At 42.1% G+C, this 27,676-nt stretch overlaps 1 protein-coding gene and 1 long non-coding RNA gene across 4 annotated transcripts in view; one reads left to right on the top strand and one right to left on the bottom strand.

The window, feature by feature from the left end:
* LOC129143652 (uncharacterized) overlaps nt 1-27,676 on the bottom strand; it is a 663,501-nt gene that overhangs the window by 565,718 nt on the left and 70,107 nt on the right. The gene's annotated exons all lie outside the window — the stretch shown is intronic.
* Nucleotides 1-27,676, top strand: part of SLC7A14 (solute carrier family 7 member 14) — a 125,821-nt gene that overhangs the window by 40,553 nt on the left and 57,592 nt on the right. Inside the window, exon 2 of the mRNA XM_526378.8 lies at nt 18,087-18,542. Within this exon, the coding sequence (XP_526378.3) occupies nt 18,239-18,542 (304 nt within the window). The 5' untranslated portion in view covers nt 18,087-18,238. The remainder of the gene's footprint in view (nt 1-18,086; nt 18,543-27,676) is intronic.

Genomic DNA, 27,676 nt, shown 5'->3' with positions numbered 1-27,676 from the left:
TCTGTAAAGGATACCACACCTTTCTGGTGTTGTTTCTAAAATTTATGAAGCGCAGACTCTGCAGCTATGCTGTACAGTATAATAGCCACTGGCCACATGTGACTATTTAAATTCAAATAATTAAAATTAAATTTAAATGTAAAATTCAGTTCTTCAGTTGCACTAGACACATTTCAAGTGTTCAATAGCCACATGTAGCTAGTGACCACTGTATTAGACCGCACAGAAAATATTTTCATCATCACAGAATGTCTACTAGACAGTGCTGCCCTACAGTCCAGTCCCTAATCTGCTCTGAATGGAGTCACGTGCCAGCTCTGACAGCAGCTGTGTCACTTTTAACAAATGTTAACTGCTCTGTGCCTCAGTTTCCTCATCTTTACCTTGGGAGTGGTTAAAAATAGTATCTCTCTCACAGCGTTGTTGTTAGAATATACAGACAGCCCTAACTTAAGATGGTTCTACTTAATGACGTTTCCACTTTTATGGTGCAGACATGATACACATTCAGTAGAAACCATACTTCTCCCACAATGCTGGGAAGTGGCTGTGAGCCACAGGTCCCAGTCAGTCATGTATTTTCAACTTGGGACATTTTAAACTTATGATGGGTTTATCAGGTACCTTATCATAAATCAAGAACTGCATATAAATCAGTTAAAATCATGGCGGGTACATAGTAAGCATCATATAAGTGACACTGTTATTTAGGCAAGGATTATCTAGGCTTGTTTAAGCACTATAATTTGCATCTCAGATATATAGCCTTTTAATCTCTCAGTTTTTCACCTCCCAAAAAGAGGCTCTTCTCTTTTGTGTGTGTGTCTGTGTGTGTGTGTCTATTTTACCTTTTTTCTGCTTGCAACAGAGTGACACCCAGAGTTCAGAATAATGAGGCTCTTTCAGTCCTGTAATGTGTCCCGAGAGGAGTTCACCCCTTTTTATTTGTAGATTTCTCACTAAGTGAATAGAATGGGGACCCTAGCCAGACCCAAATCACAGGCAGGGAGGATCTACCAACTCTCACCTATGACAGGCAATACAAATTAAGCACGCTCAATACTAGGCTCTGAATGTGGAGGCTTATTTATTAAAATACTCTTCAGATGTCTAAATAGAAAATGCAGGGCCGGGTGTGGTGGCTTATGCCTGTAATCCCAGCACTTTGCAGGACTGAGGCGGGTGGATCACAAGGTCAGGAGTTCGAGACCAGCCAGGCCAACATAGTGAAACCGTGTCTCTACTAAAAATACAAAAATTAGCCGGGCATGGTGGCACGTGCCTGTAGTCCCAGCTACTTGGGAGGCTGAGGCAAGAGAATCACTTGAACCCAGGAGGTGGAGATTGTGGTGAGCAGAGATCACACCACTGCACTCCAGCCTGGGCAACAGAGCAAGACTCCATCTCAAAAAAAAAAAAGAAAAAGAAAAGAAAGAAAGAAAATGCAGTTTAGCACATCCCCTTTCCCAACCCTCTTGGTCCTGGAGAGACTGTGGTTCTTTTTGTTTTTGTTTTTGTTTTTGTTTTTGTTTTTGTTTCTTTTGAGATGGAGTTTCACTCTTGTTGCCCAGGCTGGAGTGCAATGGTGCGATCTCGGCTCACTGCAACCTCTGGGGTTCAAGCAATTCTCCTGCCTCAGCCTCCCGAGTAGCTGGGATTAGAAGCATGCGCCACCACTCCCAGCTAATTTTGTATTTTTAGTAGAGACTGGGTTTCTCCATGTTGGTCAGGCTGGTCTCAAACTCCCAACCTCAGGTGACCTGCCCACCTCAGCCTCCCAAAGTGCTGGGATTACAGGAGTAAGCCACTGCACCCAGTGGAGACTGTGCTTCTTAAAGACAGAGGGACTGTGACCTCATGGATCTCTTTAACGCAGAGCATAGTAAAATGGCCTCTCCTTGGGCTGATTCGAGACACGAGGCATCTTGGCCCTCTCTTCCGGAGGAGGCATAAAACAATAGTAGCAGGTCCGGCAGCCTGGCTTGGCACAGGGATTTTATGTCATCAACCTGAGCTTCAGATCTCAGAGAGAGTGACTGTCTCAGACAGGTCAACCCCACACGTGACTCAAAGAGCAAAGATGACCCAACAGTCCAGATAGACCTGAAAGTTTATAAACCATCTAGCCCTCTGCTTTAAGGAATGTTTTTATTCTTGTTCAAGTTTGTCGAGCAGAGTTTCCCATTTCTTTTTCAGGTTAAACCTCTTTCCCCTTCTAGATCACTCTTTCAGCAAAGAGATTCCAGGCATCATGGCAAACTGGATTCTTGATGATGACTCACACTGTCCTCTGCATACTCACATCTAAATATCACTCTGTGATTTCATCTAGTAGTAGAAACCACGTTAAGGACTGAAAATGTAGCAGCATTAAAAATCTTCTAAAGGACATGTCCTTCCGAAGATCTTTTGAAATCTTCTTATACTAAAGAAGAAAAAATCAGAATAGCTTATTCCTAAAAGAATGATATGAGGTCACCGTCAACCTTGCATGTGGACATGCACACACAACCCACGGCTTTCACTGTTGTGAGACGAAATTCAAATCTTTTTAAGAAGGAGGACTTGAACAACACTGCTGAGTGCTTGAGATGGGCCAAGTGAGAGAGATGAAGGCTTGAAATATGTTCATTGGATTTAGCAAAATGGCAGCTGTTGATGACCTCAACAAAAGGAGTTGTAGTGGCAAGGGACATGCAAGAGGCAGAATGGGGAAGGCCAATGGTTGACAAGCTGTGAGAGAGCAGACACAGTCCAGGAGAGAGTAGCTATAGAGTGGCCTGGTGCCACTGGGTGCTTTTACTTGCTAGTTTTGTGAGATGGACCTGTTGAGGATACTTAGAATTCTTAGGACAGTCCATGAAATTAACACAATTAGTTGCCTCTGGAAGAGTCGATGAGAGGAGAAAGAAAACCAAGCTATTAGAAACCAATGTCACGAAACTGAGGTCTTTGCTTCAGGGGCAGATTCCATCTTTCCAGTAAAGATGTTGGCTCGAGCTTTGTGTAGCAACTGGGAGAATCCTGCCTCTTGGCTCCTGGTGATTCGATTCTGCTGTTTTAAAGCTGATTCTGTAACCAAGTAAGAGCTTTCCCTAGGCCTAAAAAATTGTATCTCCAAAGTGGAAAGAAAGCTAATGATAATTTAGGCAAATCTAATTCAGTGGAGGCTACAGACCCTAAAACAGTTCACCATAATGGAGAAGCATAGAAGCATAACTACAAAAACCGAGGATATTTCTGCATGATCAGGAACAGGAACATGCACATTATTCTGGGAGCTTCTGTGTTTTGTTTGGGGTTTTAGTTACATAATTCTTTTCTGATTTTAAAGGAATAGATCCTGACCACAGAAAAGATAAAAATATTAGGTTGGTGCAAGAGTAACTGTGGTTTTTTGCAATTTTAATTGCAATTACTCTTGCACCAATCTAATAGATATCATTCCTAATCCCACCACTCATAGATTCCTCATTTTTAACATTTTACCATACTGCCTTTAGAAGAGAATAAAATTAAATCATATTTTTTATTGCTGTAGTTGTTTTAATTTATCCTGAGTAATTTCTCATGTAATTACACATTACCTTTTTGGAGACAAGGTCTTGCTCTATGACCCAAACTGGAGTAAGTGGTGTGTAAATCACAGCTCACTGCAGCCTCAAACTCCTGGGCTCAAGCAATCCTCCTGTGTCAGCCTTCTAAGTAGCTAGGACTACAGGTGTGCCACCATGCCACCTTTTTTTTTTCTTTTGATAGAGATGGGGTCTTGCTATGCTGCCCAGGCTGGTCTTGAACTCCTGGCCTCAAGTGATCCTCCCACCTTGGCTTCCCAAAGTGCTGGGATTACAGGCGTGAACCATAACACCTGGCCAATAAGTATTATTTTTAAACAATATTTTAACAGTTGCTTAATATTTTATTCTTTGAGTGCCTGATAATCCATTTAACTGTGTCACCATATTGAGAAATGTAGGTTGTCTCCAACTTTTACCACTGTGAGTAATATTGCAATTAATGCCCTTGAAATAAATCTTTTTCTGCACCTGATAATTTCCACATGATGTAGTTACTTTCCAAAAACACTTATATCAGTTTATATTCCCACTATCACTGTGTGGATGTATCCTTTCTTTGACATCCCACTAACAATGAGTACTTTTATTTTTTTAACCTTTGCCATGTCAATAAGTGAAAACATCTCCTTTTCTTGGCATTTCCTTGAATATTAGTGATAACTGATATATTTTTACATATTATTGAATATTTGTATTCACATAAACAATTGTTCCTTACCTGGCTCTATGAGGAACACATTCAAACTTAAGAGCTTGCAGTCTGGAAAAATTTTAACTCAACAGTTTAGAAGCAAGCACTAATCAGTTGAATAGCTTGAAGGCTGGATATTCATTTAAAAAGTCACCAGACAACATCTGGCATTCCTTTGTGAGCAAGGGCTGTTAGCATTGAAAGATGTTCTCCTAGCTTTTAGATTTCCTAACGGAAAGACATGATGATAGGAAAGGAACCTGCCTCAGAGAAGAATTCTCTGGACCATGGATCCAAAATGTACCCTGAGGGCCTGTGCAGCACCATCCTCAAAGGAGACACCAGAAGCTAGAAATGAACAGTGCACTCCTGGGCGATGCAAATCTCTATTTTTCCAAAAACGTTTTAAATTCCCAGACTGTCAAAAGTCTCAACTATTTTCCTGCCAGATGAAAAAAAAAAAAGAAGCAAACTAAAAATCAAAAATATACCTTTTATGTTGCATCCTCTATGATTTATGAGATTTTCACTGCTCTGATTGGGTAAAAGACTGAGGCTCCAAGGAGCTACATGGAACTTCTACATTGATAAGTATAGCTCTAAACCTAACTAAATTTTAATATTTTAATATTATGGTAGTCCTCCCTTATTCACAATGTTGCTTTCCATGGTTTCAGTTACGCATGGTCATCTGAGGTCCAAAAATATGAAATGGAAAATTCCAGAAACAAACAACTCATAAGTTTTAAATTGCATGCTGTTCTGAGTAGCATAATGAAATCTCACACCATCCCACTCTGTCCCACCCAGGACATGAATCATTCCTTTGTCCAAGGTATCCACACTATGTACTACCCCCCACCCCACCACTTAGTCACTTGGTGGCCATCTCAGTTATCAGATCGACTGTACATTGTATTACAGGGCTTGTATTCAAGTCATCCTTATTTTACTTAATACTGGCCCCAAAGTACAATAGTAGTGATGCTAGAATACTGTTATGTATCCTATTTTAATATTAGTTATTGTTGTTAATCTCTTACTGTGGCTAATCTATTAATTAAACTTTATCATAGGTATGTACATATAGGAAAAAACTTTAAGTATATATAAGATTCAGTACTATATGCAGTTTCAAGCATCTACTGTGGAGGTCTTGGAAGGTAGCCCCTGCAGATAAGGGGAAAATACTATATGATATTGTAGATTTTAAACTCGTGTTTCCCTTAACTTAATGAATATAAAAGGATTTTTAAATAGAGATAATTTATCTATAATTAGATACAAAATTCCTACCTTCAAGGAGTTTGCAGTCTAGAGGGAAGAGACAGACATAAAAATATAAACAATTAAATGTCAAATCAAGATAAATTACTCGAAACTAAATGAATAAGTAAATAAGTGAATAGATGGATATATAGACGATAGACAGATATAGATAGATGACTGATAAATACACAGATAGGTAGATACATAGATAGATGCACAGATAGATACATAGGCAGACAATGAGGAAAAGAGTACAAAAGACCACAGAGAGGCCAGGGCCACTTTTAGCTCAGGTGGCCCAGGAGGACCTCTCTCTGCAAAGATGACATTTCAGCTGAGACTGGAAGCATGAAGAGTAAGTCATGCAAAGACCTGGGGCAAGAGATTCCAGATAGAAGAAACAAGTGCAAAGGCCCTGAGAAAACAGAGAGCTTGATGTATTTCAAGAATGGAAAAGAAGTCAGTGTGGCTGAACCAAGAAGGAGGGTGGTAGGAGATGAACTCGGAGATGAAGTAGACATCAGATTATGTAGGGCCCTGGAGGACATTTTGAGGACCTTGGATTTCATTTCATTTGCGATACAAAACCATTGGAGGGCTTTAAGAAGACATCCTAGCTCTCAAGTGTTTAACAATCTGCACAAGGCAATTGACGAATACACGTTGAGTTGAGGGTCCTACAGGAAATCAGAGAAGAGGAGGCTCCAGTGGTTAACACACATTTAATGACAGATGGGATATAAGCTGAGTCCCAAAGGAACATGGAAATGTGAATAGCTTCAGAGAAAAAGGTGAGGAAAACAGGAAGAGGAGCTAAGAAGTGGGAATCTTTATGGTCAGTGGGGAGACTTCCTTGTATCACATTGGATGGTCACTCACTTCTTGTCCATCTTGCAGGCCAGCCTGAGAGCTCCTGGAGGGCAGGGCCTATCTTTTTCTTCTTTTTGCCTCTACATTTTGCACACACAGTGCAGACATTAACTAGGTGCTCCATATTTACAGAAATTCACTGCAGATGGTGTGTACTGAGAGCAGTAAAGCCAAGAGTAGAGTGAGGCTGGGTGTGTTGGAGTCAGGCTTTATTGAGAACTGAAAATTCGTGGAGTATGTATAATAACCTATATCGACAAAATTAAAGTTCTATTGGTCCATTTATTGTTGTATTACATGAAATGGCAGTTCCTGACATTTTGAAGGGTCTAGTTGGAATTATCTGACTTAAAATGCAGGCTCTTTTAAAAGCAGAAATTTCCTTTGGGTGCAATGAAATAAATCTCAAAGAAACAGGTGGCCAGCCCCCACAAGAGCAAAATCTGAAGTACAAGAGAAGCCTGGCTGTGGGTAAAGATACAGAGAATAGAGAAAACAAAAGTAATTTCAGATATAAGCTCCAAACCCAGAGGGACAAAGTCAGTCATCCAAATTGCAGCTATTGACTGGGGAGGAAGTATCTCAGATGGACAACTCTATTTAGCATATCCAGAGTGAGTAGCTGCAGGGATGCCTCCACTTAAAGATTTTCCTGCACAGCCCTGGGGAAGCCAACTTGTTAATACTATGTGAACAAGTTCATTTAGGAGACTTCTGCTAGAATTGGGCTTCTCCAGATCAGGATGAGGAAATTCCTATCGAGGCCAAATCTCTAGGAAGACTTTCAAGATTAGGCCATCTTTCTTCCCTCAAATCCTGCAAGAAAAAAATATGTTTAGAAGGACCACGACCATATAGACAACTAGGCAAGTGCCTAATTCTCCTCTGGAGATTATCCCAAGCCTGGGATAACATTATATGCAGAAAATATAGGCTGCTCCATTCACCTTTTTAAATACGGAGCAGTACGGAAAGCACTGGCTTGGAGGTCAGGACACCTGCCATCACTTGGGTGTGGCCTCAAATAAACCACTTCAGTGCTCAGGCTCTGAAGCTGCTCCTCTGAAAGCAGCTGAGTAAATGACTCTACCATGAGTATTCTTGACAGACAATAGGTACATGTAGTTCTGGTTAAGTTTTTGTTTAATTAGGGACAGAATTTTTCCAAAAGCATATAAATGCTCAGCCGAGTGTTTTCAGGAAAAGAGAGATGAGAGAGGTGGCAGTTTGCCATAGAGTACAGAAATACGAAGAGAGACATGTCTAAGATAAGAGTGGTTCTTAGAAGATGGAATAATGTTCCCCAGAGATGTCCATGTTCTAATCTTCAGAATTTGTGACTATGACAAAGGGGACTCTGCAGAGGTGATTAAGTTAAGAATCTTGAGATGAGGAGATTATCCTGGATTAGAGAATAGATTTGATATAATTACAAGGATCCTTAGAACAGGGGAGCAGGGGATCAGAGAGGAGAGAAGATACTATGTTGCTGGTTTTGAAGAAGGAAAGAATCACAAGTCAAGGAATGCAGGTGACCTCTAAATTCTAGAGGCTGGAAAAGGCAAGGAAATAGACTGTCCCTGGAACTACCGGAAGGTACACAGCCCTGCAGACTCAGAGCTGTAAAATATCAAATCTGTCATTTTTGGCCACTACATTTGTAGCCATTTGTTACAGCAGCCAGAGGGACCTAATACAAGAGGGAATTGTGTGAGATATGTGATAGCATTTCTCTATTTTGCCAGATAGGCTTCCATTTCCTTCAGTATCTTAAGGGTCCAGTTAGTGTTCTGTCTTGAGTGTAAGGACATGCTGAGATGGGCATCCAGCCAGAGTGGGTGCAGATTGTCTTCTGGGGGCTCAGATTACACATGGCATGAAGGTGCCAGGCTGGATGATCTCAAATACAAATATTTTATGATCTCATCATTTCAGAATGGCCTCTACAATCACATTTGGGATGAGGAGACCAGAATTTTTGTGCAAAAAGCCACCTTATGCATCTCTCATGAGTACACTTTGCAACTATAGTGTTGCATTAAAAAGTCCCTATCAACATTTTCTAAATGAGAAAATAGAAACCTTAGCAAGCTGTGGCTTACTCAAGTCTCACCCATAGCTTGTCCTACGGGACTGGGACAAAACCTCCGGTCTCCTGATTCATGAGTACAGAGTATTCACTCTATATTCATGGTATGATAGTGTGCTCTCACTTTTCAGTGTTAATTTTGGAAATCTGCATGTATTTAGAAATGACCTATGGGCCCATCAGACTTCCCAATAACTTTTGTATGCAGTTAAACTCCAAGTAACTGGAAGGTTTGGGAAATATGTTCTAACTAATTAACTTTTCTGGCTAATCAAATATGAACCAGAAAAAATATTGCTATATCAGTCTTCCATTCAAAGTTTTTCTAAACTTTTATGGTTCACTCTTCTTCTTTGGCAAGCAAAGCATTGCAAACAGCTTATGATCTACTTCTGCTAATTACCAAGTCTCTTACGGTCTCTTAGCTATATTTGGGGCATTGGTCACATTTTCAATACCTACACTTATAGGTTGCTTTGTGGTTTCCAAACTGCATCCACAAGCATCATCTCATTAAATCCTCATGACAGGTTTACAAGGTAACTATTATTTCTCCTGTATTTCAGATAATAAAACTGACGCTCAGGGATTTTAAGATACAAACCCAAGGTCACACAGCAGAGTCAAAGCCCAGACCTCACTGTTCAGACTTCAAACCCAGTATCTCTGTAGACACAGCGGGTATTGTTGATTTCCTGAATCTATCTCAGCCGTCTAATATACCCATGTATCAGTCAGGATCCCAGCAGGAAGCACATGGCACACTCAAGCCTGGTATTTTGAGGAAAGTTAATGAAAAGAACTGTTAATATATATAAAGATGAGGGCAGTGGGCAGAGAAATCATGAGGCAAAATGCAGTTCCAAGGGCTAGAAACATGAGTACTACCCACTGCCTGAAATGACAGGGGGGATAAAGAAAGAATTATCAGAACCAGAGAGAGTTAGGGCTATGTGGAGAGGGCCACCTGGCTGGAGCCACAGCCAACCCACAGTGACCTGGCAAAGGGAAGCTAGGGATAAACACCTGGCCTGCCTCTCTTCCATCCTCCTGATCACCTGCTGGTGCCTCCCATTGACCAATCCAACCAGAGGGCAAGGGAGCATGTCAGCTCCCCAGGACACAGCCAGTGGGCTGCTGGGTGGATCTGGAAGGACAAGCAAAGGACACTCGCACTCCCTGAAGCTGCCTTGTGCCTAAATTCCTGATATTCTGTAGATTACAATAATTTATTTTATGGCCATAACAGCTACCATTGAACTAAACACACACCGGGAACTCATTAAATACTTTTGCAATGATTAATACAAATTCTTAAATCTTTTATGGTGGCATAGAAGGATTAACTGGTTTTTAGTATTATTTGTCCCTTCTAACAGAGAGGTTTCCCAGTAATATCTGATTAATGAAGAGTTTTTCATTTCCTGAACTCTGGTTTTGTTAATATTATCTTATATACAATGAATAACACATGACACCAAGCAGAGACCTGAGACCCTAACCTGGGAGACCCTGATCTGTGGGAGAAGAGTGGAAGGTGATGCCAGACTGTGGCCACACACGCAAGGACACCTAGCCCCAAGCAAAGACCTGAGACACCGGACCTGAGGTCCATGGAAAAGGAGAGGAGAAGGTGATGTCAAACTGTGATACCCTCCCTGACTGGGGCATCGAAGGAGAAACATGGTGTCTCAACGCTCAGTAACCAATCTCTGAACAAGCCTATCCTTGCTTCTCCAAGTAGATGCTCTTGAGAGTGTTTTCACCACAGTTTCCAACAAATATATACACAGAGAGTATTCACAACCCTGGAGTGTTGACAAACAGGGGAGCAGAATGGGAAACTATTTGTGTCAGTAGAAATATTGTCCCAGACCAGGTAAAAATCAATTGTTTTCATAAGTTTTTTTTTTTAAGAATTATTTCAAGCAAACAAAATTAAACAAGTTTCTCTTTATTTTGTTCTGCCTGGTGTTGGAAGCAGATGAATTTTTAATTTACCTATTTACAGGCAATCATTATTTATATCTTTAAAGAATTAATTGTGGAAATGCAGGAATGAACACATCAGAGTCCTAAGTTTCTTCCTCAGATGTACAGATATCTGCCCATTTCAGAGAAAACAGCCTCAGAAGAAAAATATAATTGCTTTGCCTAGTGCATAGTAAGGGATCAGTGACATATCATCAAAACTGTTTACATCCTCCTTCATAAGAAAAGTGCACAACTTCGCCCTGTGCCATGTGACTCACCTGCCTTCTATGGGAGGAGGACCCTTCTCACCCCACTAACTTTGGGCTTGGTCATATGACTTACTTTAGTTAATGGAAAGTCAGTGGAACTGCCAGTTCCCAGCACAAGCAGTAGAGACATTTTACATTTCCACCAGTTGTGCCACGAAAGAGCAGCATGCATCAGATAGGGATTGCTCCTTCAGCCTGAATCCTGGAATAAGAAGGCGTGTGGAGTAGACTCCCAGTCCAGATTGGGGAAAAGATCTGAAGCCGATCCACTGTCTGGAGTACAGCCACAGCAAGAGACAAACATCACCATTGTAATATTCAAATTTGGGGTTGTTTGTTACTACAGCAAAAGCTGATTAATATACTCAATAACTTTTTAGAAACAAACAAACAAAAAAAACCAACAAGCTTTGAAAAGGAAGCTTAATTGGTGCAATCTTATTTGCATAGCTAAAATATGCAGTCATTATAGATTCATAGTCCCCTTTAAAGATATTCCAAGTAAAACGAAGTTGGCTGTGTCTGAGACTCCACATACAATATAAACAGGCTAGCACATCATTAAATAATATGGTAGGTAATCAAAAAATATTTGAAGTGGGTTTGATCAAACACTCAGCAAAGATCCAACTGAAAAAATTAGCAATCTGAAAATCAGGAACCCTGGTTTTAAAGCCAATCGTACATCTAAGTGAATTTGTCAGGCACCAACACTGCATGATTTAAGAGGCACGTGCTTGTGCACACACACACACCACACACACACACACACACACACTGGGCCAGACGGATCAAAAACATCTCCCTTACCACTCTGTCATGGTCCAAAAGTGTCAACCATGATAAGCTGCAGCCTGTTCAAGAAGTACAAATCAGAATGTGGTTGATCTAGAAGCTATAACATGTGAGGCACTGTTGATTGCAGAAGAAATTGAAGATGTTTAGTCTAGGAAAGATAAGACTCCAAGATATACGTTAGTTGCTATCAAAAACTTGAAGACTTATCCCATAAGCAGATTAACTCTAATCTGTATAGATACAGAGAGCAAAACTGCAGACAACAGAAGAGAGTTACTGGGACACACATCACAGTTCAGTTTACCAGGATATTCTGTCAGAGCTGAGCAGACCCTGAGATTAAGACGCATCTGGCCTGTACCTGGCCACGTAGTACAAAGTCAGAGTGGCTGACATGCAAGCACATCCCCAGTTGTGGTGCAAACATAAAGCCATATCTGGTGAGCTTGGAAGGAGTAGAAGAGCAAGGACTTCAGGAGAGGATCCACCATCAAAGCTTATGCTAGCTGAGTGAGCCAGAGTAAGCCACAGGCATAAAAGTCAGAAGGGGATCATGTTTTCAGGGATAGGGTGGCAACTGAAGGTGAACCTACCATGGTCTAGCCATCCCAAAGGTATGTGTGCATCTTGGGGAAAAAAGTCAAAAGTATAGAAGAATGAGAGGAGACATAACACCCAAAGGCCTAAGCAAATCTGCTGAAGGGCCCCTTTAGATAAAGGAAAACAGGAAAGAGGAAAGCCGTTCTCCACAAGTTTGAGAAAGGTAAATAAGAATCCCTTGGAGTGGAAGTACCAGGGTGCACAGGCTGCAGCCAGGAGAAACCCAGGGGGAGGTTCAACAGAAAAAAGCCCTGATTAAGGACTTGGCATCAGGCCAAGGGCCCTCTGAGAGCTGCCTAAGGAGGTGAAGGTGGTGGGAAGGGTGTCAGTAGCAGGGAACAACAACAACAACAACAAAAAAAAACACCTGGTCAGGGGCCACAGCAGGGTGATGCTAGCTAACGCTCCCACAGCATGCACTATATGCCAGGCGCGGTACTAAAAGCTCTACACGTATTAGCTCTTCCACTCCTCACCACAACCCTGTGAGCTAGGTACCACTGTGATCCCATTTTACAAATGGCAAAACTGACGCATAGTGAGGTTTGCCCAAGGTCACTTAGTTAGTAAAGGCAGAGCCAGAATTTGCATGCAGGGCACCTGGTTCCTGAATTGTGTTCTTAACCCAGAGCCAGGAGCTCAGCCCAGAGGAAGAAAAGCAGGGAGGTGGTGAGAGGGTTAGCCAAGACCTGGATGCGGGAGTGGGCAGAGACCTCAGAAGGGTCCTCAGATCCCACAGTCACCAGGTGGGGCTCAGAAAACCAGGCAACGTTTACTCTAACTGCAGCCTCATTTTTCCTGGGGACATCAATTAAAAGAATCTTGTAGCAATCCTAACTGTCCCACCACGTGAAAGGGCTGCTTCTATCAGCCAATGTTCCCTACGGCCCAGATGTTCCAGAAAAAGCTGGACAACTACTCATCGAGTGTGTCAGGAGGGATTTTTGTAGTCCCTTAGCATATTTGCAAAATCAGGCAGGAATGATTACTGGCTGTTTACTGTTTTGTTAGCCTTCGTTTCCTTCCTCTCCTCACCTCCAAAGGCAGTCTCTAGCCTAATTCGATAATCCTACTCATTCAGTGAACTACTAAACTGTAATTATTTGCATCCTGAAACAAACCTGCTTTTATCATCATTATCCTTGGAGCCCACTGAACCCTCGAGCATGCCAGCAAGCACCACAATGATGACTCTCTTCTCCCAGAGGCCCTGTAAGCCTTCCTTAGTTATAGCTGTGAAGTATTTTGAGAAACCTGAATTAAAGTGCTAGAGAAAGCACAACACACATTTATTGCTCATCTTGGAAAGACAACAGCAATGAGCTTCCAAAACTATCTTTGATTAACATAATCTGGGGGTAATGAATATGGATATTGCCAATAGTCACCTAGAAGCATGTTTTCTTTTGTACATTTTGTTCTCTCCAGTAAATTTCCTACCAAGAAAGGAAATGGTCCCAACTCCCTGTTTGCATCAATAAAGCAAGCACTCAGGGGAATTGCGTGAAGAGAATAGGACCAGGGGGCATTCTTGCCACCCTCAACCTTTGCTTTTGGTTGATTCTCCACATTTTCTATACGGTTTCTAATTACCAGGAATACGAAGTGCAAATAGAAGCCATCACTTTCATAAAAAGGCTGGTTTGTTTCTCAGTGTCCTTGTGACAGTTTCTGATGAAGGCTGAACAGGACAAGTAGCCCAGGAGATATCTCCAGACAGTGCTGCCTCCATAGTCATTGCCTGCCGAGGAGAGCTGTTAAGAGGCCCCATGACCTGCCCAGGGAAGGAAACCGGAAGTACCTGTCAGACTAGTGGCCTCCTGTGGAAAACAGCAATATCTGGTTTTCCACACGGAGCATTTGTCATTATGCCTGGCATGGGGCAGGGAACCTCAATTCTGCTGTGCTAGCATAAGCTGGGGCATTTAAAGAACCCCTGTATATAGGCCATACTCCAGGCAAATTACATTAGAATTTTGGGGATGGGGCACAGGCACCAGCGTTTCTGAAAGATCCTTGGGTATTTCCAATGTGCAACCAAGATGGAGAGCCACTGCCAAGGGTCTCAAGACGGGAAACCATTCACCACCCCTCAAAAAGCGGGCATGAAGCCCACCTGCATTTACCACAGCCACAACCTGCCGCAGGGCCTCTCTCCTTGATTCCAGCAGCACACAGCTTGTGAGGTTCTCCTGGAGCCGGCTGACAATTTTTCTCCCTCCTGCATAGTGTCCTGTGTACAGGCACTGCCCTGGCTGCAGAGTCCCACTGGCTTGTAGATCTCTGCTTACTTGTCGGCCTCCCCCCTGCAGCAGGTCCACACCCCTCGCCTTTTTACATCCATCCCGGGCTGCCTTAAAGGATCCCAGGGCCCAAGATTCTGCCGCAGCTACAATGAGCTTTTAGAAAGTAAGTCATCTCATATTGCTCACCTGAATAAAAGCCTCCAAGGGCTTCTCACTGCACTAAATATCCAAATCACATCCCTTTTATCTTAGTTGACCAGCCCCCTGGCAGTCTGACCTCTGCGCATCTTAAGCAAGAGAGCCCCACAGAGCCCAGGGCCAAGCTCTGGCTCTGGTGACTTTGGGTAAGTGACTGCCCCTCTCCCGGCCTACTTTGCCTCATCTGTAAAGGCAGGTATGTTGTGAGGATTTAATTAGTTAATACGACACTCAAATCCTCCTCCTCACCCCATACCAGTCTCACTTAGATCCCAGCAGATGCAACACCCGCTCTATCCTCTTGAACCACAATGTGAGGAGCATTTCCCTGACATCTGGTACAACGGGCTTCTTTGCACCACTCAGGAGCCAATGCTATGTCCACAGAGACCTTCCCACCCCTTTATCACCCCCATTTTATTTCCTCTAAGCCTGTACTAGTTTGCTAGGGCTGCCATAACAAAGTATTGTGTTGGTGCAAAAGTAATTGCGGTTTTTGCAATTTGTGCTTTACTGCAATTACTTTTGTGCCAACCTAATACCACGGTCCAGGTGGCTTAAGCAATAGAAATGTATTGTCTCACCATTCTGGAATCTAGAAATCCAAGACTAAGGTGTCAGCAGGGTTGGCTTCTTAGAGCTATGAGGAAGAATCTGTTCCCTGCCTCTTTTCTAGCTTCTGGTGGTTTTGTGGCAATCTGAGGCATCCCTTTGCTTGTAGAGGCATAACCCCCATGTCTGTTCTCCCTGTGTGTGTGACTTTGTTTACAAATTTCCCCTTTTTATAAGGACATCAGTCATATGGACTAAGGGCCCATTCTACTTTGGTATGACCTCCCCCCAACTAATTTCATCTATAATGATATTATTTCCATATACGGTCACATTCTGAGGTGTGGTGGCTGGGACTCCAACATTCTAATTTGGGGGGCCATGATTCAGCCCATAACACAGTCTGTATCCCTCTCTGAAACTGACTGATTTTATCTGTCAGCCTGTGTATTGCCTCCTCCCTCTTCACCAAACGTCAGCACCATGACAGCAGGACTTTGAATGTCTCATTTGCCACAGCAACTGCTACCTAAGGCTGGGCTGACACAGAGAAGATGCTTTGTATAGTTTCTTGAACGGATGAATTAAAACTAAAGCAACAGGCCAATTTTCTGAATAAAAACACTGAAGCCACAATAGTGAAGCTACTACTCTGTTATTAAAAATGATGTTTCCATAACTATTGATGTGGGAAAACACTCTAACATATTGTTAAGCAAAACAAGAAAGTTTCAAATCAGAATAAATGATATAACATTTATAAAACACACACACATATATATATGTCCATTCAAATAGGTGTGTAGTTACATAGAAAAGGGTCTGAAAGAATATAAATCAAGTTGTAGCTAGCTGGGTGGTATTTTATTTACTCATGTGGTTCTTTGTTGTTTATATTGTCTGACTTTTCTGCAATAGATATGCGATGTTTGTGTAAAAAGAGAAATAATAAAAGCCAAGCTTTTCAGGGAAAAACAAAAATAAACCCTCTCACTTGCAGTGTGATTTGGGCATCCACTATCTCTCATCCCAGGCTGCAAGCTCCATGGGAGCAGGGACTATGTCTTTGCATCTACAAGCCTCACGCCATGCTTGGCACATAACAGGTGTTCCTTATATGCTGGCTGAGTGGAAATAAATAGACACGTGGATTCATGTCCCCACAAGACCTCAACCAAAGCAGTTGTTCTAGCGGCCTTCTCGGTAAACATATGGTATATTTTCTTGCCAATACGAAAATCTTTAGAAGAAGAAAGAGGAGAGGAGGAAGGGGACGTGGAAGGGAGGAATGCAGACACTCTAGCCTGTTAAATATCTCTGGCGTGTTATCCAACTATAGTGATATCTAAGGTGTTGTCAAGAATAAAAACACAGCACGAAGCCACACTGTCAAAGCTAGGAAAAAATTAAACCAGAAAGGCTGTCACCCAAACCTGTGAACCAAACAGCCACATTTCACCTGATTCTTCTAATTAGTGTTTGAAAGCCTTTAGAAGCAGACAAGTGCTACATTAAGTGCTTAGTATTCATTAATACTATGAGAAGATGAGGTAGGCAGGTACTTACTGATTATATAAATGTCCTGAGTTTGTCAGTACAGTATTTGGAATCAACGTCTGGCTATACTTCAAAAATTCTATACATTTATGAGTTTTATAAATTTTATACAGTTTTTATAAATTTTCTCCAGCTTCTGGCTTCCAAAGAATGTAACTTCATATATTTGCAGTTCCTAATTTACTAAACTTTAGAAATTACCTAACACTGTAGTTCTTAATTCTATCAGATCCAACACCCCTTTTTATAATAAATACTTTGTCATACCTCCTTTTAGTATCCTGAAGTGAAATTATTGATCATCTACCTATATACAACATATTTCAGTGTGTAAATACCCAGGCATATCCAAATGACGGTGTCAAATGCTTGCACTATGTGAAAAATCACCGCAAACGTGCCAGTTCCAGATGGCAGGCTGATCCAGCGTGCAGCATGAGAAATGCAATACCACGGGTGGCATTCCCATGGGGTCCTTGGTTTTCTGAAAGGGCAAACAACTCCTCTTAAGTTCCAAACTAAATACATTATAATCTTCCTTTGATTTATTCTATAGTTGTATTCCTGGAAAATTCAATTTACTTGTATATTAAGGCTATCCAAAATATCCTATGAGTTTATATGTGAAAGAGAGTGAGTTGACAGGCTCAGATCATCATCACCAGGATTTTTATCTACAGGAAAGTCAAGCAAAATATCTAAAAGTTGTGTGACAACATCCTACACATCTCACATCTCAGGTTCCCCCCAGATGCCAGGAGTATTCCCCACCATTCCAATGTTTGAGAGTAAAAAAAAATTCCCAAAACATTTTTTATTTCATTTGGGAGCCAAGTGCCAAAATAACCCATGGGGTGGCATGGCCCCTCTTAAGACTCATGGATCTAATTTTACATTTTTATGTTAAAAAACATGTAGATATCATGTTCCCTCAAAATATGCCCAAGAATCACAGACCAAGTATTGGCAAAGTAAGAGGCAGTTAGAGTTGAGATGGATGAGCACTTTCCATACGCCAGGCATTTTCTTAAGCTCCTTACGGACGTCACTCATCTAATCTTCACATCAACACTAGGAGAGAGACTTTATTGTCCCATTGGACAGCTGAGACTGAAACACAGACATGGCTTACCCAAGACCACAGAGCAGTAAGTGGCAGAGCTCTAACTCAGACCATCCTCATCAGGATGACTGTGCAACACAGTGCACGTGCCGGCAGTCCTTTAGGACTGGAGAGAAGAGCAAGGAGAGTGGAACCATGGAACCTTTCCGTGTTATGAGCACACGGGTAGACCAGTTCTACCAGTTCAGGACATTAACCTCCAACCATCCCCGCAAGTCAAGGTTTGTTTCTCACTCGGTCTCATCTTCTGCTTTCTTGTGTTTTTCCTGCAGACATTCATGCCCAGGAGAAGGCTGCACTGGGTCCCTCTGGACCTTTCCTAAAAGGGAGATCCCTGTTCACTAGATGAGTTCCAGAACCATCCACTAAGGCTTTGTAGCCCCCTTCCATCAGCTGACCTTCACTGCATCCCCTATCGCTCAAGATGAGTGGCTTCTTCACCTCGCTGGACCCCCGGCGGGTGCAGTGGGGAGCTGCCTGGTATGCAATGCACTCCAGGATCCTACGCACCAAACCAGTGGAGTCCATGCTAGAGGGAACTGGGGCCACCACGGCACATGGAACTAAGCTAGCCCAGGTACTCACCACAGTGGACCTCATCTCTCTTGGCGTTGGCAGCTGTGTGGGCACTGGCATGTATGTGGTCTCTGGCCTGGTGGCCAAGGAAATGGCAGGACCTGGTGTCATTGTGTCCTTCATCATTGCAGCCGTCGCATCCATATTATCAGGTAAGTGTCTCCATGCAGGGAAGTGCTGTGGAAAGTGTGCTTACCAGCCTGGTCACTGTTCATCCCCTTTCTCCGGAGTATTTAGTGGTGAGATGTATGAAGTGGCAGAAAAGTGGATCATCATGCTCTTTTTTGCCTTGACTGCCAGGGAGGTTAGGGCCAGGTTTTGACTTAATTATAGTAGCTTCCTTTTTTTTTTTTTTTCTTTTTCTTTTCTTTCTTTCTTTCTTTTTTTTTTTTTTTTTTTTTTTTGAGATGGAGTCTTGCTCTGTTGCCCAGGCTGGAGTGCAGTGGCATGATCTCAGCTCACTGAAACCTCCACCTCCTTGGTTCAAGCAATTCTCCTGCTTCAGCCTTCTGAGTAGCTGGGATTATAGGCGCCCGCCACCACGCCCGGCTAATTTTTGTATTTTTAGTAGAGACGGGGTTTCACCATTTTGGCCAGACTGGTCTCAAACTCCTGACCTCAACTAATCCACCTGCCTCGGCCTTCCAAAGTGCTGGAATTACAGGCATGAGCCACCGCGCCTGGCCTTCTTTTTTGTTGTTGTTGTTTGTTTTCTGGGTTTTTTTTTTTTTTAAACAGAGTCTTGCTCTGTCGCCCAGACTGGAGTGCAATAGCGCGATCTCGGCTCACTGCAACCTCCACCTCCCGGGTTCAAGCGCTTCTTCTGCCTTAGCCTCAGCCTCCTGAGTAGCTGGGATTAAAGGTGCGTATCACAACGCCTGGCTAATTTTTGTACTTTTAGCAGGGACAGGGTTTCACCATGTTGGCCAGGCTGCTGTCGTACTCCTGACCCCACACTTTGGGAGGCTGAGGTGATCCGCCCGCCTCGGCCGCGGAAAGTGCTGAGATAACACGCGTGAACGTCCGCTCCCGGCCTATTTTTTCAATACAGAGAATTATTCCGGTTCTCATACACCTCCCAGCTTCTCATTCCCTGTCATGTTCTAATGGCTCTGTTTTTATTTTAACTCTCCTTTACACCGGAAGATAGGTCAATCCTCTTGAGGGACAGTGGAAGGATACAGCTAAGACATAAATAATAAAGATAGGCAGAGCAGCAAAATGACAAGTCAGTAAATCTGATATGATTGGGATTTGATAAACCTCAAACTGGCATCGAGCCCCCAAGGAGAAGGAAGCCAGGCCAGGAGATTTAAAGCCCTTGTGAGAATCACAATGCGCCATCTGCCACAAACACCTCCACAGATTTATAGTCCACAGAGACAGGTCCACTAGCAGCTCCTTGTCTCCCCTTGAGAAAGAATCATAAAACTCATTTTTAAAAATAAGGTGCCAGGACTCACATGCCGATACTTTGTAAAAATGGCTCTCCTATTGCCTTTTCCTCTTCCTTCCTTTCCTCTTGAGTAGCAGTCTACGGTATCTTCCCAGAATTGCTGGAGTAGGCCAATGGACAACTTGAGAAAGGAAAACCTCCGGCTTTTTGCAAAAGCATGAGGCTTTTCTGGGTTTTAGGGTGGCAGATCATGTGGGCCAACCCATGTACTGACAGCGAATGTCTTGGTCTCTTCGAATATTTCAGGAGAAGTGGGAATTCTAACTTATACTGGGAATTCTGTGTACCAATGCGTGCCATCATAAGAAAAGCATTACATTAATATCATACATGTAGAACAAATAGTGCTCACATAGGACACAAAGACAGACTACAAGCATGCAGCCAGAAAGTGTGCTGGTTTGTATTTAACGTCTCTTTAATTTGATAAGGAAAATAAGCTGAGTTTATTAACCTCCTGTCATGTCTTCTCTTTCCTGTTGGTTTTACCATTTATCCCCTTCTCCTGAAGTCATCCTCTCATAAGCACTAATACACTAATAGTTGAGGTTTCTTCAGAATTGAGGAGTTTTCTCTCCTATTGATGAAAATAAATTACTCACATGGATGAATTTTGGGAATACTTGCAATTCTATTAATGTGATAGCAATTACCTCCAAACTTTTTTGACAGAGAAATTGACTCACCATGAGTTTCTAGATCTAAACATGTTATCATGTGGAACAGAATGTTGATAGTAGGACAAAAGGCAGCCATATACCCAAAGGGTTCCACAGAAGGCACAGGGCCAGTGCATCAGATTAATGAAGACTACACAGTTTTCAATAGATCTCATCCTATTTTGACCCAGTCTCCCAGACCACAGTGATTTTTGTGAATGAATTACCTGTGTCTTATTCTTCACAGGATACATTACATCTGGAAACCAGAGCCTGCCACCTACCCCCATCACAGTGCTCATGGGCAGTATATAATCCAGACTTTTCCACTGCTCACATGGAGAGCCTGAGATTGGCCCAGCCTGTGTTATGCTGGAGCCAGCTCACACCAGCTGCCAAGAGTACTGATGGTGCATACCTCTTTCCAGCTTTACATTCAATGATGTCATGCTGTTAACTTGGCATCAGCTATGGAGGGCCTATGTGTTTGTTGTTGTTACCATTGTTCAGAGAGTTAGTTGTTAAACCTTTACCAGCACATCACTAGCCCACCTCCACTAAAGACCCTGGTCCTGCCCAGTAATTGAGGCCTTCACCACAGCACCAAGCACAAGAAGAAAAAACCCTACCTCTCCCCAAAACAGGATTCCTCCTCTCCACATATGGCCCCATCCATATACACTTCTCTATACTGTATGACTGACTTATCTAGCCACTGAGGCCATTTGGAATCCTCCCAGAGCCCCTAGTCAGGCCAGGACCAAAATATCATAACTTATGCCAATGTTAGCATATTTATAGCAGGTTTCTTCAAGCAGGCCTCTCACACTTATGATTGTTGGTCACTAAACTAAAGGAAGTGCTGCTCCAGTGTCTTCTTTCCACTTTCACATCATCATCCCCATATCGCTTCACCTTTGGCAAAACTTCCCACTGCTTCTCCATACAACAATAATCAAACTCCCCTATATCTTCATCCTTTTAAATACACGGTCCTTTTCTCCTTCTGGTCTTAATTAAAACCTGGCTCATCTGAGGGTGAGTCCAGTCTCCACAACTGCACATTTATCTCCAGCAATAATTGCTGCTTAGTTGCAAGAATGAAGTAAAGAGAAAGTTGAGATTAACTTAGATTTAACTTTTTCCAAGCAGAGGGAGAAAAAAGTAATGGGGTTAAGAGTATTTTCAAAGGAAGACTAAACTGTGCTGAATCACATAATCTAGGCTGAATAAGAAGGGAAGTGAAAACACAAGAGTGACGATGACTCATGAAAAGTGGTGGAATCGGTAGAAATTGGAATTGTCAATCAGGTCAAGATATCATTGCAATTAAAATACTGGGAAAGTTAGATAGAAAGCTAGGAAGTGATGGAAATGATAGAGTGGGATGTTTGAAATAAAGATTTCAGAAGTAGTATAGCAATCAATAACATTCAGTTTAGACTTGAAACCTGGTTCAGCCACTGACTAGCTGTGAGACCTTGAGTAAGTTCCATAATTTCTCTGAACATCGGTTTCTCCACTTTAAAAATAATAATACCTACTTCAAAGGATTGTTGTCAAGACTAAAGGAGATGCATATTAATTGCCTGGTACATTGCCGAGCACATAGCACTAAATAAGTGGTTATTATTATTTTGTGCCAAACCCTAAATTAGGTGCTTTCCAGAGAGTGTGGCCCTTAAAACTCTTTATCTCTTTAAAGTAGGTTTTATTATCTCCAATTTCACATACGTGGAAAATGTGTAAACCGAAGTTTAAATGACAGAACCCACATTCAAATCTGTTGATAGATAGGTTGAGAGATAATGTCAACAACTCTCAGCCCTGGCTATGGGTTTAAATCACTTGGGAATTTTTTTTCTGTAATAATGAAAAATGGATTTTGGAGTTCAGTTTTATTGAGTTATAATTACATATCATAAAATGCATCCTTTTTTATATACACTTCTATGAGCTTTAGTAAACACATATAATCGTGTAAGCTTCACCACAATCAAGATGCAGAAGAGCTCCATCACCTCCAAAATAATTTCTCCAGGCTGCCTCTTTGTAGTTAATCCCTCCTCCCACTCCCAGCCCCTGGCAACCACTGATTTGTTTTCAGTCCCTATCGGTTTGCCCTTTCCAGAACATTATGTAAATAGAATCATTCAGTATATAACCTTTTAAGTTTGCTTTCTTTTGCTTAGTAAGATGCATTTGAAATTCATTCATGTTGTTGTGTGTATCAGAAGGTTGTTCCATTTTCTTGCTGAGTAGTATCCCATTGTATGGCTCTACCACCATTTGTTTATCCTTTTACCAGTTGGAGGACAACTGGGTTGTTTCCAGTCTTTGGCCAATGTAAATAAACTCACTGCAAGTATTTACATGTAGGTTTTTATATAAACACAAGTTGTGGTTTCTCAACTAAGTACTTAGGAGTGAAGTTGTTAGTTTATATGGTAAGTGAATGCTCAACTTTATAATAAACAGCCAAGCTTTTTTCCAAAGTAGCTGTATTATATTTGACTTGCACAGGAATATGTGAAAGTTCCAGTTCTTTGCCAGCACTCAGAATTGTTAGGTGTGGTTTTTCATGGTTGTTTTGTTTTTTGTTTGTTTGTTTGTTTTGCCATTTTAAAAGGTATATAGCAATGTTTCGATGTGGTTTTAATTTGCATTACGCTAATTACTAATGATGTTGGACATCTTTCTATGAGTTTATTTGTCATCCATGTGCTCTCCTTGGTAAAGTGTCTATTTAAATCTTTTGCCCCCCCCCTCCTTTTTCTTTTTTTTTTTGAGATGGAGTCTTGCTCTGTCTCCCAGGCTGGTGTGCAATGGCACGATCTCGGCTCACCACAACCTCCACCTCCCGGGTTCAAGCGATTCTTCTGCCTCAGCCTCCCGAGTAGCTGGGACTACAGGTGCATGACATCATACATGGCTAATTTTTGTATTTTTAGTTGAGACAGGGTTTTACCACATTGGCCAGGCTGGTCTCGAACTCCTGACCTCGTGATCTGCCTGCCTTGGGCTCCCAAAGTGCTGGGCTTACAGGCATGAGCCCATGCCTAGCCCTTTTGCCCATTTTGTAATTGGGTTCTTTATTTTCTTGTTAATAACTTTTAAGCATTCCTTATATATTCTGGAGACAAGTCCTATATTAGGTATGTATTTTTGCAAATACTTTCTCCAGTTTGTGGCGTGTCTTTCAATTTCTGTTTATCTCTTTTTAAAAATACTGATGCCCAGGCACCACCTCCAGAGTTTCTAATTCAATTGGTCCAGGGATTGGAATTTTTAAAGTTCCCCAGGGAATTCTAATTCTAATTACTTTTGCACCAACATAATGGAAACTATTTGGACAGCACAATCTTAAGAGAGTTTTTGGCCTTGCCGCACCATTCCCCATGCTATGCAAACCAGCTTATAACATGAAACAAATCTGACTCACAGAGCAATCTATTTTCTTTACAATTTGTCAAGCTGGGAAGTTATAGCAACTTGCCAAGCTCCTCCCACTAGTCCCGCCCCAACGTTATAATTGCCCACTGCCCTGTCACAGGTGGAAGAAAACTTATCAGAGGAAGCAGCTTGTGCTTTGTCCAAAAGGTCTTATCTACTCTTCAATAGCTCAGTAGGCCACAACCAGACCCCATAGCCATGCCAAACCTAAAAGCCCTTTTGTATATTGCAGATTGTATAAACTAGATAGAGGAAATAGGTTTCTTTTCATCGTGGTTCCCACCTACAGCCTTTTGGAGAGACTGAAGGGTGGAGGCAGGATGGTTTACAGAGGTTCTCTAATGTAGTTGGCTATGGATGAAACAAAGCAAAGCCATCGTGCCAGTGACATCCAGCCATTCAAAGCCCCAAGAGGCTCTTATTTGAGTAGTGGAAGAGAGGCAGATTCAACTTTTTTTCTAAATTTATATCCAGTCCTCTTTTAACATTATTAAAATTGCTCCTCAAACAGAATATAGGTCTGAATCACTCCTAAGTTCATACACTGTCTATAATAACCCTTCAAGCCCGTTTCTCAAATGTTTTTGGTAAGGATTCAACAACAGTATGCATACACAGCGTCAGTCCTTTCCCTGGTACCCAATACTTACAATTTTTGTCATCTACTCATAAGAAACATTTGGCAAAAATCTAATAAGATAAGGTTCAGTAAAAATGTATTGGGCTCCTACCATGTATCAGTCCTGGGGCAGTACCAAAAATAGGCAAGAAATTGCCTCTTCTCTATTTCCAAAGGACCCATTGCTATTGGGTCCCATTGCTCACTGATGGAGATGAATGCTAAATCTGATAAGTGACTACGGCAATAATAGTCATAACAATGTAATGGTCGTAGTGGCAACTACCACTTATTGAGTACCTACTTTGTACCAAAAGAGTTCTAAGTGTATAAACCATTATTTTACTTAATCTTCACAAAAACCATATGTGACAAGTGGTGTTACACTTACTGCATATTACAGATGAGAAAACAGAGGATTCTGAAAGCTTTGGCTCCTTTGCTTAAGGCTCCTGCTTAAGAGGTGACAGCATAAGGAATGGAGTGAAAGCAGTCTGACTCCAGAGCTCACTTTTTAATCATTCTGCTACTCTGCTACTGTATTAACAGATTACATTACATTCAATTGCAGACAACAAAACAACAAAATAAGGGAGAATTTCATTTCTGTCCTGTGTACAAGAAACCTGGAGAGAGGCTTCTCTTGTGGCCTCTCAGACATAGGGACAGAGGCCCCTTTATTTTTCTGCTGTGCCAGTCAGACATTTGGCTTCCATTGCAAGATGACTCAAGACCAAAGACGGCTGCTGAAGCTCCAGTCAGTATGTCTGAGTTCCAGAAGGCAGAAAGAAAAATGGAAAGTTGGGGCAGGTGATTCCTTACCTTTCAGTCCCCTTTTTTTGTTTGTTTGTTTCATTTTTGAGACAGAGTCTTGCTCCGCTGCCCAGGCTGGAGTGCAGTGGCACGATCTTGGCTCACTGCAACCTACACCTCCCCAGTTCAAGCGATTCTCCTGCCTCAGCCTCATGAGTAGCTGGGATTACAGGCACCCACCACTATGCCTGGCTAATTTTTGTATTTTTAGTAGAGACGGGGTTTCATCATGTTGGCCAGGCTGGTCTCAAACTCCTGACTTAGGTGATCTGCCCGCCTTGACCTCCCTAAGTGTTGGGATTACAGGCATGAGCCACTGCGCCTGGCCCCTTTCTGTCCTCTTTTTAAGAATCTTTCTTATAAGTCCTTCCCCATTTCTCCCACTGACATTGGCCTAAACTTGGACATCTGGCCACAGCCATTGAGTCTGAGAAGTATAGTCCTCTAACTGGGTATATTGCCAACTCCAGAATTACAGAATTCTGTTGATAGGAAGGAAAGGAAAAGCTGGCTGTCACTGCCACATCTCTAAGGCATGCAAAACCCTGAAGCCTTCCAGTTTGCTGAGGTCAATTTTTTCTGCAATATTTAAATAAAATTGGTTCTGATTCCCAATTTACAATGGGAAGATCTAAGGTCCCCCTCAGTAAATCTAGGGAGTTGTGAAGCTGACCTTCCACTTCACTATTCTGGCTCTAAGTCTCTGCTTCTACAGAGTCTCTGTTTCCACTTTGCATTTTACCTCCTACCTGCTGTCCCCTTTCTTTATCATCATTATCAAACTCATCTCAAAAAAGCATCAGTAATGCAAGATTGTGTGTGCCATAGACTTTTATGGAAAGTTTGGACCAGAGATGGGAGATATAGTACAGTCAATCCCAGCAAACAGCAAGCTCACACTTGAATATAGGACACTCCAATTCTCTCTGCCTTTAGGGAACATCCACCAACCCTCTCTTCTTCTTGGCACCAGCTTTTAGCCCCATGGATGGGCAGCCTTTCTCCCATAACCTCACCTTCTGCTCTGCTCATTTTTAAGCTCTAAAACTCTGTCCATATCCTACCAAGCAGTTATTTCTTCATCACCCTCCAAGTTCATCCTGGTCATTCTCCAAAGAATATCTTTCCCCAACCAAAATAATTTATTGAGATAATCCACTAAACAAAGAAGGTTCTCAAAGGAGGGATTTGGAGGCCATGCCGGGAAGGTTAGGTATCATTCTCTAGGCACTGAGAAGTTCAGTAACATGACCAGATATGTACTTTAGTAATACAGTGGAAAGAGAATGGAGGCGGGGAAGCTGTTATGCACATATTGCACAAAACATACAGGAGATATGAAGTCCTAGTCCCTGAAAGGCCAAAAGGAAGCTTAGGATGAAGAGAATTTGGGCGTGAGTAGATGAGGGACAAGGAGGGCGGGCAAGAAAGGCTCTTTCTAGCCAAGAAAAGACATATAATAGAGAAACTATTGAAACAATGTCATTAAAATAATAGATTTTACAACACAGTTCTGGTGCCAGAAAGTGAAAGTAGAATCAGAAAACTCTAGCAAAGAAGACCACCACAGAACACCACAAGGGGTCTAGATCTCATCTTTGCATGTAGCACACCATGGAAGGTGCTTTCATGTAGCACCTCCTTCCCATCTTCATCAAACCTGTGGAGGGAGGGATGACTTTAGTTCTGCTCTACAGATGAGGAACCAGAGTCCGAGGTTAAAGGAGCTTCCTGAAAGTCCCACAGTTATTTAGTGCTGTGCCAGAACTCAAATCTATGACTGTAGGATTCCAAAGCTCATGCTCTGCCATTTCAGCGAGCTATCTCTGAGATCTTTGTAGCCAGAAAATCTTTCTCATTAGATGTGAATTAATAAATTGTGATCAGTTCCCATTGATTGGGTCTAAAAGGCAATGAAGGGTCATCACACTGAGCAGTATTTTTCTCGGCACCCTTAGTTTATGATTTGGCATTAGGGTTTATAATTTGTGTTTCCTGCCATCCTCATTTGATCTTTGGCACCTCGTGATCCATCATCAGGCAAGCTCATGGTAATGGAATCCCTAGGGAGGAGGTAAGAGAGCAGAGAGCAGAGCCCTGTTGAGCAGATGTCTCTCTACAGGTTCCCAACCTCCTCCTGGGCTGGTTCTTGCAAAGCTCAAACATAGGCTCCCCATTCCAGTATTCATCTTGGGTTTGAGTTTCATGATCAAAGAAAGATTTCTAAAGACTCAGTCTATATAGATAGTCTGACAGGTTCCCTTGTTTTATCTTTCAGAACAATAA

Source organism: Pan troglodytes, chromosome 2, assembly GCF_028858775.2.
Source record: "Pan troglodytes isolate AG18354 chromosome 2, NHGRI_mPanTro3-v2.0_pri, whole genome shotgun sequence".
NCBI lineage: Eukaryota > Metazoa > Chordata > Mammalia > Primates > Hominidae > Pan > Pan troglodytes.
The sequence above is the reverse complement of the archived record's forward strand: the minus strand, read 5'-3'. Positions and strand labels throughout refer to the sequence as shown.